Source organism: Vanrija albida, assembly GCF_041260175.1.
Source record: "Vanrija albida strain AlHP1 chromosome Unknown contig_1, whole genome shotgun sequence".
Lineage (NCBI taxonomy): Eukaryota > Fungi > Basidiomycota > Tremellomycetes > Trichosporonales > Trichosporonaceae > Vanrija > Vanrija albida.
The window spans coordinates 3,858,539-3,870,175 of record NW_027191420.1 but is presented as its reverse complement, the minus strand read 5'-3'; the positions used below and the strand labels follow the sequence as shown (position 1 = coordinate 3,870,175).

General features: G+C 64.5%; 4 protein-coding genes and 1 non-coding gene across 5 annotated transcripts; 4 read left to right on the top strand and 1 right to left on the bottom strand.

The window, feature by feature from the left end:
- Positions 1-2,738: 2,738 nt before the first annotated feature.
- Q8F55_001582 (uncharacterized protein) lies at positions 2,739-4,315 on the top strand (the record flags this gene model as incomplete). Its single annotated transcript, XM_069350198.1, has 2 exons — positions 2,739-3,730; positions 3,838-4,315. 2 exons carry the CDS (start codon positions 2,739-2,741, stop codon positions 4,313-4,315), a joined length of 1,470 nt encoding a protein of 489 aa, XP_069213742.1.
- Positions 4,316-4,900: 585 nt separating this feature from the next.
- Positions 4,901-5,847, top strand: Q8F55_001581 (uncharacterized protein; the record flags this gene model as incomplete). The annotated part of the gene is made up of 6 exons (XM_069350197.1): positions 4,901-4,983; positions 5,021-5,124; positions 5,159-5,424; positions 5,496-5,607; positions 5,640-5,710; positions 5,746-5,847. 6 exons carry the CDS (start codon positions 4,901-4,903, stop codon positions 5,845-5,847), a joined length of 738 nt encoding a protein of 245 aa, XP_069213741.1.
- Positions 5,848-6,164: 317 nt separating this feature from the next.
- Q8F55_001580 lies at positions 6,165-6,256 on the top strand. The gene has a single exon. It is a non-coding gene; the product is annotated as a tRNA-Leu (tRNA).
- Positions 6,257-6,568: 312 nt separating this feature from the next.
- Positions 6,569-8,287, bottom strand: Q8F55_001579 (uncharacterized protein; the record flags this gene model as incomplete). Its single annotated transcript, XM_069350196.1, has 7 exons — positions 6,569-6,588; positions 6,630-7,425; positions 7,458-7,580; positions 7,613-7,698; positions 7,733-7,885; positions 7,917-8,116; positions 8,169-8,287. The coding sequence occupies 7 exons, from the start codon at positions 8,285-8,287 to the stop codon at positions 6,569-6,571; spliced, it is 1,497 nt and encodes a 498-aa protein (XP_069213740.1).
- A 1,306-nt stretch (positions 8,288-9,593) lies between these two features.
- Q8F55_001578 (uncharacterized protein) lies at positions 9,594-11,351 on the top strand (the record flags this gene model as incomplete). The annotated part of the gene is made up of 3 exons (XM_069350195.1): positions 9,594-9,869; positions 9,905-10,966; positions 11,004-11,351. 3 exons carry the CDS (start codon positions 9,594-9,596, stop codon positions 11,349-11,351), a joined length of 1,686 nt encoding a protein of 561 aa, XP_069213739.1.
- Between the last annotated feature and the right edge of the window lie 286 nt (positions 11,352-11,637).

Sequence of the window (11,637 nt, the reverse complement as noted above, 5' to 3'; positions counted from 1 at the left end):
GCACCGAGCGGGTTTACATCGGCAAGCAAAACTCTGCTCTGGAGCCGCTGCTTGTGTTGATAACTCTAGCGCCGGCGGCTACCTGCCAAGCGCCCCCTGAGCCCATGTGATGAGGGGGCAGGGGGAAAGTGGCGGGGTGGCAGAGGAAGGGAGCACGCGGGCGGCGTCTGCCCCGCCCACTGTGGGTTTCCCTCCCTGAACGCTGCGGCCCCACGAATGCTACGCGCGCGCTTGATGCGGGGACTGTGGCAGTGTGTCGTGTAACTTGCACGTTCATCATGCACGTCCGTGTGGAGGACCGCTATAGCTGGGACTCCTGGGCCAGATTGCATCGCTACGATTGCTGTGGGGCTCTGGGGTATCTTGGAGGGCGGGGAGTGACAACCAGCTCCTCGCCTGGTTGGCTCGTTGCCGTCTGGTCAGGCTCCCCCTTGCCACCTCCTGCTTGGTCCATCGGCCTAGACGTGCTTATCTGAGGAGATATCAATCGTTTCTTACGATTCGGACTCCCTTCCCGGCCAATGACCGTATTAGAGTTTCGTTCATTGTACCAGAGCCAGGCCGCTAGAGGCAGCAAGCACAGTGACCGCCTTCCCATCGTTCTGCGACGCAACTGTGAAGTCATAGCTTGGATACAGACGTCCTGCAATCCGCATAACCGACCCCACAACTCCCCCAGGGGGCTCTACGCGTCATGGCGACATGCCAAGGGCGCGTAAGACGTCACATGACGCCGATGCCCGCGTCTCGCGTCAATAGCATCGCGATAGCGAATCGAAGCTGCGCGTCGATAAGTGTGCATGATGCTAGTGGACTGGCCGATGGGGAATGTCAAGCGCCCGCGGTTGGGTTACTACAGAGGCCGGTAAGCGATAGTGGGACTCGGTGTCGCACAGCCGAGCGGCGGGAAGGTGCGGCGTGCTTCGGCCCCTCGGCGACACGTACAAGCGCGTGTCGCGACACAGTCGGAGGTGGGCCGCGAGGCGATGACCAGCGGGAGGGCGGGGGGGCTATTAGCGGCAGAGGTAGGTCTGCACGCATCAATTGCGTTTGTCATCGTCACTTTCGTGTGAGGTGAGTAGGATACGCTCGCGGCTGCTCGCCGGACGGAGGTTGCGACGTCCGGCACCGCATGGGCAGAGACAGAAGGATCACTGTGGCGTGCCTCCGGGGGTTGCTGTGGCAACACCACTCGTTGCCCGCAGCCAGGTGGAATGAAGGGGACGAGACGAATGGCACCTGGCGACGCGACCAGCATACCAAGCACCCCCGGGCACGCCACAGACCAGTTTCTGTCAGCGTCAGAACACCGTTATGCTTTGGGTTTGGAACACCATCCACTCGGGGTTATGGTTCGGGCTGGGGCTGGCACTCGGCGTCTTACAGGGCTGTGGGCCGGCTGAAACCAACTCGCCTAGGTGGCTGGCAGTGGCACACGAATGGCCGATGCGCCAATGGCGGAGGTTACCAGTACCTTCGACCTCGGTGCTGACATTGATGCGTGTGCTGGCCGACACCGCTGTGCATGTCCTGGTCGCGATCTCACGCCGTACCGCCCCGTCCCACGACAATAGGAAGCCCCAGCGCCACACCTTGGTGACGGTCCGACCAGATTCCCGCGACACCCACGAGCCTGGATTCCGGGGTGCTCCCAGCTTGTGTGGGGAATGGAGTGCTGTCGAGCACTGCAGGCTCGGCCCGACGTCCCCGCCTGCACTGGCACTGGGATGGGCACGGCGACGTGGTCGAAGCCGCGTCTCCTAGCTTGCGGCTCAGTCTGCCGTCGTCAAGGGGGGAGGCGGCACATTACGAGCGCAATGCTGAAACTGCCGGCGTTGCAGCTGGGCCACGCAGCCAAGGTCTCCCAAAGACAACCAGCCTACCGCTCCCGGGACCTTAACGCTGGCCGCTCTGACGCAGCCCGTTCATTTGGGTTCATTTGGGTTGAGCAACCGCTATGCATGCAGCAGCAGCGCGACCCGGTAACATGGCTCGCTGGGACCTGCCCCTTACCTCACCGGGCAGGGATGGGTATTGCCATGGCAACCGGCACAGTGGTAGTGCCTCAATTCAGTAATAAATCGGGAAGACATGCTCGCATCGCTACGGCATCCAGTGCTCTTCATCGTCTCTGCGCTGCAAGCCATCGTGCTAGAAACATGGTGGAAACGCCCGACCCTGCGATTCTCATGTCCAACATGGCATTACCGCATCGCCGTTCCTTGTCGCTACTGGAGACGCCCGTCTCGTCCCCGCACATGGCCAATCGCCAAGCCTGCGCGTCCAGCTCGACATCGTGCAAACGGCGATCCCGTCTCAAGCACCAGGTTCCCAACGCGCCGTCCCTTACGTTGCTGGCCCTCCGACTGAAAGCACACCGCGCAACGGCGGGAGATGGCGGTGCTGACGAACTCGTCGACGACCCACGGCCACGCACCGTCTCACCACCGCTCGCTGTCTCCTCGATCCCGTCACGTCGACCCGTGGTATTGGCTCTGTTCCTAACGTGAGGCTGCGACCCCAAAACGACTTGATCGTCGTCTCTCCTGACGACGAGGCGAGCAGGAGACCCGGCGTGCACGTTGTCTGAGGATGTCTGAGTGATGAAGCCGTGCCGGCAAGGTATATAAGACGGGGGAGGACACCACCCCAGTCTCCCTCATCAACCTGTCATTGTTGCGTCTCGTGAGTTGAGACCCAACACCCCCTCCTAACCGCCCAGCTTTTCTACACTCAAAATGATCTTCAACACCAAGGCCTTCGCTGCCCTCTTCGCCGTCGCCGCGGTCCTCCCCTCGGCCATCGGCAGCCCCATCGACATCAACGCCATTGACCAGCGTGCGCCCGTCGCCGAGGCCGTGTCCATCCCCATCATCGCCCGCGAGGGCGGTAAGGGCGGCAAGGGCGGCAACGGTGGTGCCGGCGGTGCTGGCGGCAAGGGCGGAAACGGCGGCAACGGTGGCAACGGCGGCAAGGGCGGCGACGGAGGCTCTGGCGGCGGTGCTGGTGGTGACGGCGGCAACGGTGGCGCTGGTGGTGCCGGCGGCGAGGGTGGCAATGGCGGCAACGGTGGCCACGGCGGTGACGGCGGCAAGGGCGGCGACGGTGGCGTCGTCACCGCGTCGACTCCCTCCGTCTCGATCAGCAAGTCGTTCACCGTCACGAGCGCTCCGGAGCCCGAGCCGACGTCGTCCTCGACCAAGATCTCGTTCACCGTCACGACTGCTCCCCCGCAGGAGCCGTCGTCCTCGGTCAGCAAGTCGTTCACCGTCACCAGCGCTCCCGCCGAGGAGCCCTCGTCGTCGACCAAGATCTCGTTCACCACCACCACCCAGCCTCCCCCCGAGAGTAAGTCCGAGTCGGTGCCCTCGAGCTCTTCCCCTCCTCTCCCCGACCCATCCTCCGGCCTCAAGGTCGTCGGCGCCCTGGGCCGTAGCAGCGCGATCGGCCCCCAGCCCCACGTGTACGAGGGCTGCGACGGCGAGCCGAAGGACAAGACCAAGGCCGTCGAGATCAGCATCAACCGCTGGAGCCCGACGCTGTGCGGCAAGACGGTTGCGATCGTCGGCCGCGGCACCGACGGCAAGGACCTCCCCATCCAGGTCACCGGCGTTGTTGCGGGCTACACCAAGGTGGCGACCGACCAGAGGAACCTCAACGTCGCCGACGAGATCCACGGCGTCCTCGCAGTCGGCGCCTTCCAGAACGCCCCCTTCGTCCCCGCGACCTGGTGGGTCCTCTAAACCAGCTAGGGGCCACCACAAACACGACACTCACGACCGCATCCCCCATCCCCCACGCCACGACCCAGTTACGATCCGATAATTCCGACACCAGCAAGGTGCTGACTCGTCCAGGCGATGAAGAGACCACCAGGAAGTCGTTCACGACCAAGGAGGCGCCGCCCAACCCCGTCAAGAGCGGTGAGTCGACAACTTCTGCCCCTGCCGCGGCCGTTTCCGCCACTGCCGGCCCGATCGCGGCCGGCATCAAGATCTCGGGATCTATGGCCCGCTCCTGGGCCTTCGGTCCTGAGCGCAAGGTAGACGCTGTCGGCGAGGGCTGCAACTGGTCCGGTGAACCCTCGACCGCCGTCTGGCTTGAGAAGTCAAACTTTGACGCCAAGCTGTGCGGCCAGAAGGTCACCATCGAGGGCATGAAGGGCACATCGACGAGGGGTGTGGTTGCCGGATACTCAGACATCCTGAAGTACCCCGGCCAGCTCATCACCCCCGATGCCATTCACTCGGAAGCGGGTGCCACTAAGCGCATCATCTTTGCGCCCATCACCTGGTGGATCAACGACGGCCAGTAGGGTCAGTCAAAGCTCCACCGGCGGTGCCCGTCGTAGTGTGCCTCGAGTGTGCCTCGTGTCTCTGCTTCGTGGTGCCGATTTGACACACGAGCTGACGTTCTCAGAGGCTGCTGCTCCCGACCCGGCCGCCGACCCTGCCCACGACCCGGCCGCTGCCCCTTAAGTGTGCTTCTTCGTGGACAATGGACACTCTGGACAATTGTAGACAGCTTCTTGATGATAATATTGTATCGTGTGGTGGTGCCGGGGCGGTTGGAGTTCGCGGGTGCACAGCAGCAAAGGGCAGCACGGCAACAGTGCGACCGCATGCTGTCGGTACGCCTCTCTCTCGGCCTCTCAGTCTGGTCAGTAGGACGTGGGAAGGCCAGTTGTCGCAAGGTTGGAAGGTTGGAGTAATGTCAACAGTGAGATTTCCCAGCCCGATGACGTTGCTTTTACGACCCGACCCACCTCCACTCGGACGACTTGTCCATCTCCCACTCCCCCTTGCCATCCATCGCACAACCAACGCGCTCATCGCGCCCATCCTTGCCCCATCGGTACCGCCCCATCCAGCACACAGATGGGCTCTAGCGCACGCAAGCTATGAGCGGGCATCACAGCGCGGAAGACGACCTGCAGCTATTCTGGGGGGATGTCAAAGACTGGCTCAAGAGCCTGACGGTGGGGTGAGTCGCGGCGACGGCCATCAACTGACGCACATAGGCGGCTCATATTCGTCGCCGTGACAATATGCGCCGTGTCCACGTTCATCGTCTTCACCGTCTTCGAAGTCGTCGCGTACAGCGAGCTGGCGCGCGAGCACACGCGTGGGTCCTGCTGCCGTACGGTCGCTAACTCCAGTCTCGGGGCTGCACGGGTATGGGCACATCGCGGACCGGTTCATCACGTACCAGCGCGCCCTACTCGTCCTGCTCGTCGTCATGACTGCCCTCGGCGCGCCGGTGCTCATCCACGCGCTGGCCGGCGACGACCCCGACGACCCGCACCCACACCGCTGGCTCGAGAACCGCATCGGCGCGAGCAACGTCCCGCGCCTGTTCCTGGTCGTACTGGCCCTGGGGTTCGCGACGGCGTTTGTCAACCTCGCACGGAGCACGGGCGCGTGGGTGAGTGCCGGTGCGGTGCACGGCTGCGGAAAATCCCTCGGTACCCCCGTCTGCTATGCTCACACTCCCAGATGGCGGGCGCGTCCTACGAGTGGTGTCTGTACACCGTCGCCAAGTCCCGAGGGCTGAAGGCGCTAGACCGGTACAGTGGAGAAATAGACGAGATTGCAGAGGTTTCAATAGGTGAGTGGGGCGCTTGACGGGCCTGACGGCAGACTGTGACAACTTCTTGCGCGATAGCAACCGCAAGACCGTGTACGGCTCGATCGGCATTATCATCTGGACTGTGAGTGTGGGCCTTGGAGCGCAAGCTGAGAGCAGATCCACTTAGGCATTTACTACTACAACTGGTTCAAGCCGACGACACGGCGGCCGGGTAATCAACAGCGCTCGTACATCCCCCTGCAAGAGCGAAGGGCATAATCGTCGGTCGTCATGTACTTTTAAGGGCAACAGATGGTGCTGCCTGAGGAGAGGCAAGAGACACCCTCTAGCCTCTTACTATGGCCCTGCCCGCAGGGCGACACCAGCGGACTGCAGTGTCGGGCTGACCACCAAGTCATCATCACCGGCATCCAAGTGGTGGCTGACGATGCCAACAAGAGGGCCAACATGGCTCACAGCGCTGCCACCGACATGGTACCGAGCTTGGGCAAGAGCGCAAGCGAGTGACTGGCGCGCCTCCGGGCTACTCCGCGACGCCAGCTCACACCCCACCTACCCCCTCCGACGACACGCCCGGCGAGATGGCCGAGCGGTCTAAGGCGCTGTGTTAAGGTGTGCAATGCATATCCGCAGTCTTCGGACGTGGGTTCGAATCCCACTCTCGTCAAGCGAGGATTCAGTTCCTCCCAAGCTGGTCTTTTTCTGCGCAGAGGAAGGCGACCGAGGGAGGCAGGAAGAGGGGATGTGGTTGGCGGAGGGGCATGTGGCGTTTGGCGGTGGTGCGAGCACCGGTGTCCCCTGAGATCCGGCTTCGGAGTCGGCGCGGGGGTTGGGCGGCTCCAATGCGATAAGCATGCGCTGCGGCGACTCGTGCATTTCTGCATAGCTGCATACATCTTGCTGATCCAATCGTTGATATTGACAACTTTGCCTTCTCGGCCGCCACCACCTCGCGCCACGATGGCCCCACCACAAAACCTCAGTACACCCAGCGGAACGCTTCGCAGTCAGCTCACACTGACACCCTGACCTCAACCCACCTGGCTCTGACGGCCCGCGGCCCAACATCTCGGTGGGCACATCCACACTGCCCCACTCCTTGGGCATGCCCTGTTGGCGGTTGCGGCGGCGGTTGTCCCAACGCATGTAGATGCCAAACGCGGTGGCCGTCAGCGCGGTGAAGCCTCCAAACGCGGCCGACGTCGCAAGCGCGGGGATGTACTCCGGCGCATCCTTGGCGCGGAAGACGTTGCCGGAGATGAGGCCGGACGAGTTGGCGATGCCGACCATGACGCCGGTGAGGACGACGCGGCGGCCCTCAGACACCGAGTTGTTCGAGTACCACGTCGACAGGAGGACCGACGGCGTGCTGGACCCGATGCAGAGGAGGAAGCAGGCAAAGTACGCCACGGTAGTGTTGTGCACGACGTCGATGGTGCCGAGGATGACGAACCCGACCATGGTGACGAGCAGGGGCACGACGACGTGGAACGACCGCTCGCGGAAGTAGTCGGAGCTCTGGGTGAACAGGATGAGGAAGAGGGTGCCGACGACGTTCGGAGCCACGGTGTAGAGGTTGGTCTTGACGGTGGAATATCCGAGACGGTGGATGATCTGGGGCAGGAAGTTCCCCACGCTGGCGAGGGGCACGCCGAGGCCGAGGGCGAGCGCCGCCCAGACGATGTACCGCCAGTCCTGGACGAACGGGGAGAAGGCGTCACGCCAGTCGACCTTGGACCCGATCTCGTCCGTCCCGTCCTGGAGCATGCGGGCACGGCTCATGGCCTTCTCCTCCTCGGTGAAGAAGCGGCACGTCGCAGGCGAGCGGGGGAGGTACTGCCGTCAGTGTGGCACTTACCCCGACCTACCCAGAAGGCGAACGCGGCGAAGAGGATCGTGCCGGCGCCCTCGACGAGGAAGAGGTACTGCCACCCGTGGAGCCTGTTATCGTTGATCTGGAACACGCCGTAGGCCAGGAGGCCCGAGAACGCCTAGTGTCAGGCGGGTCAGAGCGGCGACTTACCCCTGAGATTGCCGAGGCGGCGTAGTACGCGCCGACGCGGCGTGCCAGCTCGCCGCGCGTGTAGAACTGGGAGAGGTAGAACACGACTGGGCGTGAGCGACGCCGTGGGGGCCTACTCACTGCTCGGGAGGAGCGGGCTCTCGAAGAAGCCGAGGAAGAGGCGCACGGTGAGCAGGCCGGCAAAGCTCGTCACCCCCGCGCTAGCGATAGAGCACGCGCCAAACCCGAGCATCATGAGGGGGATGACCCGCGCGGCCGAGTATCGCTTCGCGACTGGGGTTAGCTGAGTCACTGGGGGACGCACGCATGGAGAGGGGCGTGCCGAACAGGCAGAGGGGCACGTAGAAGAGCGTCACGACGAGGTAGTACTGGTTGCCGACGAGGCCAATGTCCCGGTCCATGCCGTCCGTCTGCGCGTTGCCGAGGTTGCCACGGTCGAGCGCGTTGAAGAGGTATACCACTGAGAGAACTGGGAGGAGGCGCACGTCCATCTTGCGCACCATGCTGGGGGTTGCGGGTTAGGAGTCGGGCAACGAGGAGGGGAGGGGGGACCCACCGCTTGAGCGCGACCGGGTCGAGGTCAACCTCGGTGATGCGGACGTCGCCCTTGGTGTCGGGCGGGAACTTGTTGTCGGCGAGGCTGGGGGAGTCGGGGGTGGTGATTGGGAGTGTCATTGTTGGTGTTGGCGACTTGGCCAGCTGGGATCCGCCCGCCACTTTATGTGGCCCCGTCGACGGCGCTGCGGCCTCTGTCCAAACCCACTCCCACCGCTAGCCAACTCAACAGCGCCGGGCGTCGGTCTCCTGACGCACATGACACCTTCCCCCACCTCGTTGCGCCGAGCCGATACATACCGGGAGGCATTCAGTTGAAAGAGTGGGGGTAGTCGTCGACTCACTCGCACGACACGCCTCCAGCTCGAGATATCGCGGCAACTACCCGCACCCCACGACGAGGACCCCTATCTCCCACCCTGCCACTCTCTCACGCCACTCCAACCTCCAACCTAGATAGACTGACCGCGGGTCCGCGGAGCCGCCTGTTAGACGCCGAGGCGGAGGAGGACGGCAACAAGCGGTGGTCAGCTGGCAGCCGCCGCCGCAGAGCAGGGCCGCCGCCGCCGCCGCCCGGTATCCGGGCAGCTGAGACTGCGGAGGGGGGGCACGTGTCGGTGCTGAGAGCTATCGGTCTCTTTGGGCAGTGCCACGCCGTCGCCGCTGCCATGACGATAACCGCCTCCCCCAACTGCTCCCCCACCTGCCTCCACACCCACTGGTCCACCCATACCGCGCACAGCCGCCGGCTGGGAATACAATACGCAGCACGCCTGTCACATGATAGCCATGGCGCGCTCCCCCACCCTGGCCTGGGCCCCGTGGCGCGCGTGCGTGCGTGCTTGCTTCCGACTGGCCGTTCGAGCAGCTGCGAGGCTGGAATGCGGGATGATGGCGTCAAGTCGAGACGACCCACTCTTCCGCGCGAGGCGGGGGAGTGGGTGAAACACCCTGACCGATAACCGCTGGCCTCGAGGTGAGACGGCGCGCGTCATGCTGCCCCACTGGGCGACATGCTTCCTGCTCTGGGCCTATTGTCTGTCGTCGAAGCAAGAGGCTCGTTTCGACGCCGACACGAGGCAGAAGCACCAGTCGCCCTGGGGCAAAGGAGCTGGCGAGCTCGTCGTGGTGGAATGTCGCGAAGAGTGGGTTGGGTGGGTCGAGGTAGATCTCACTTCCCTGCAGGTGGGGGGAGGGCAGTGACAGCCTTGTCGGATATCTCGTGACCCGCGTGGACACGAGAGAGGAGACGCGGGGGGGAGGGGAGGGGGGTGGGTAGTGGGGCTTGGGTCGTCGTCGTCGCCGCCGCCGCTGCCACCACCCGAGCGACCTCGTATAAGTTCGCTTTGCACTCTGCACTCACGTCCCTCGACCCACCATTTTCTCGTGCAACACCCCGCTGGCCCGTTGCACACCCGCCCACATCATGACGATCGACACGCCCACCTCGACGCTGTTCGTCGCCGCGTCCGTCGTCAGCGGCGACGAGGACGCCGTGCCGTACCTCGCCGACGTGCTCGTGTCCGACGGAGTGATTGCAAAGATTGAGCCGGGAGGGGGGATATCCGCCCCACCCGGCGCGCGCGTCGTCGACGCCGCGGGCTACTTTCTCTCGCCTGGCTTTATCGACATGCACGCCCACTCGGACCTCTACCTCCTCACGCACGCCGACCACGAGGCCAAGATCACACAGGGATGCACGGTGAGTGCGCTGCATGGCCACTGGCTGACGTACAGACCGAGGTCGTGGGCCAGGACGGTATCGCGTACGCGCCGGTCCACACGGACGCGCAGATGACGGCCATCCGCGAGCAGATCACGGCGTGGAACGGCAACCCGTCCGACGACGAGTGCGCGACGACGCTCAAGGACGTCGGCATGTTCCAGTGGCGCTCGATAAAGGAGTACCTGGACACTCTGGACCGCAACCGCACCGCGACAAACGTTGCCATGCTCGTCCCGCAGGGCAACCTGCGCCTGCTGACCGTCGGGCCGCGGGACGACGTCGCGAGCGCGCAGCACATCCAGGACCAGGTGGCCCTGCTCCACCAGGGCATGCGCGACGGCGCGGTCGGCATGTCGTCGGGCCTGACGTACACGCCGGGCATGTACGCCAGCAACTCTGAGCTCGCCGTGCTGTGCGAAGCGCTGGCGCAGTACCCCGGCTCATTCTACGCTCCCCACCATCGCAGCTACGGCGCCAACGCGATCGAGAGCTACGGCGAGATGATTGACCTCGGCGAGACGACGGGGTGCGCCGTGCACCTCACGCACGCGACGCTCAACTTTCCCGAGAACAAGAACCGCGCACCCGAGCTCGTCGACATGATCGATTCGGCGCGCGGCAAGGGCGTGGACATCACCCTCGACACGTACCCGTACCTCCCTGGCTGCACGACGCTGAGCTCCAAGCTGCCGAGTTGGGCGCTGAGCGGCGGGCCCGAGGAGACGCTCGCGCGCCTGCGCGACCCGGCCATCTGCGAGAAGATCCGCGTCGCCGTCGAGGTCACGGGCTGCGATGGCGGCCACGGCATCCCCACCGACTGGGACTGCGTCGAGATTGGCTCGACGGCGCACCCCGACCTTAAGGGATACGCTGGGCGGCGGCTCGACGAGGTGGCGCGCTCACTGGGCCGCGAGCCGTTCGGCGTGTTTGTCGACATCCTCGTCAAGGACAAGCTCGCGACCGGGTGCATCTTACATATCGGGAATGAGGAGAACGTGCAGTACATCATGAAGCACGAGGTGCACACTGGCGGGTCGGACGCCATCCTCCACGGGCAGACGCTGCACCCTCGCGTGAGTTGTCCCCGCCGCAACCGGACTAACCACCCAGTCGTACGGCACGTTCCCGCGGTACCTGGGCCACTACGCGCGCGACCTCGGGCTCATGTCCATCCCGCACATGGTCGCGCACCTGACGTCGCGCCCGGCCAAGCGGCTCGGCGTGTACCCGACGCGCGGGCTCGTCCGCGAGGGCTCAGCCGCCGACCTGGTGCTCTTCGACCCGGCGACCGTCAAGGACATGTCGTCGCACGCCGAGCCGCGCGCGACGGCCAAGGGCATCCGCTTCGTGCTCGTCAACGGGCAGGTCGCCGTCGACGAGGGAAAGCCGACCGGCGTCAGGGCGGGCTGGACCATTCGCCGGCGCAAGGACGGCCAGGTGACGGACCGCGGCGAATAGGAGGGGGAGGGGGAGCAGCATGGCATTTGTACTATACGCGAGACATAGGCAGCATCACTTCAGAAGAGCACCGATACGCAATGCATGAGTCATTGGTCGAGAGCGAGATAAGGCATAACACGAACGGGTTAACCATCAATCGCCGGTTGGCAGCTCCAACCGAGCTGCGGAGGCGCGACTCGGAGCCGCTCCACCCCGCCGCTCGCCTGTTCATCGGCTCTCGCCTGCGCCGAGCCGATGCATGCGGAGTGGACGGGGCGGTGCGTCGACGACGCGCTGGGCCTTA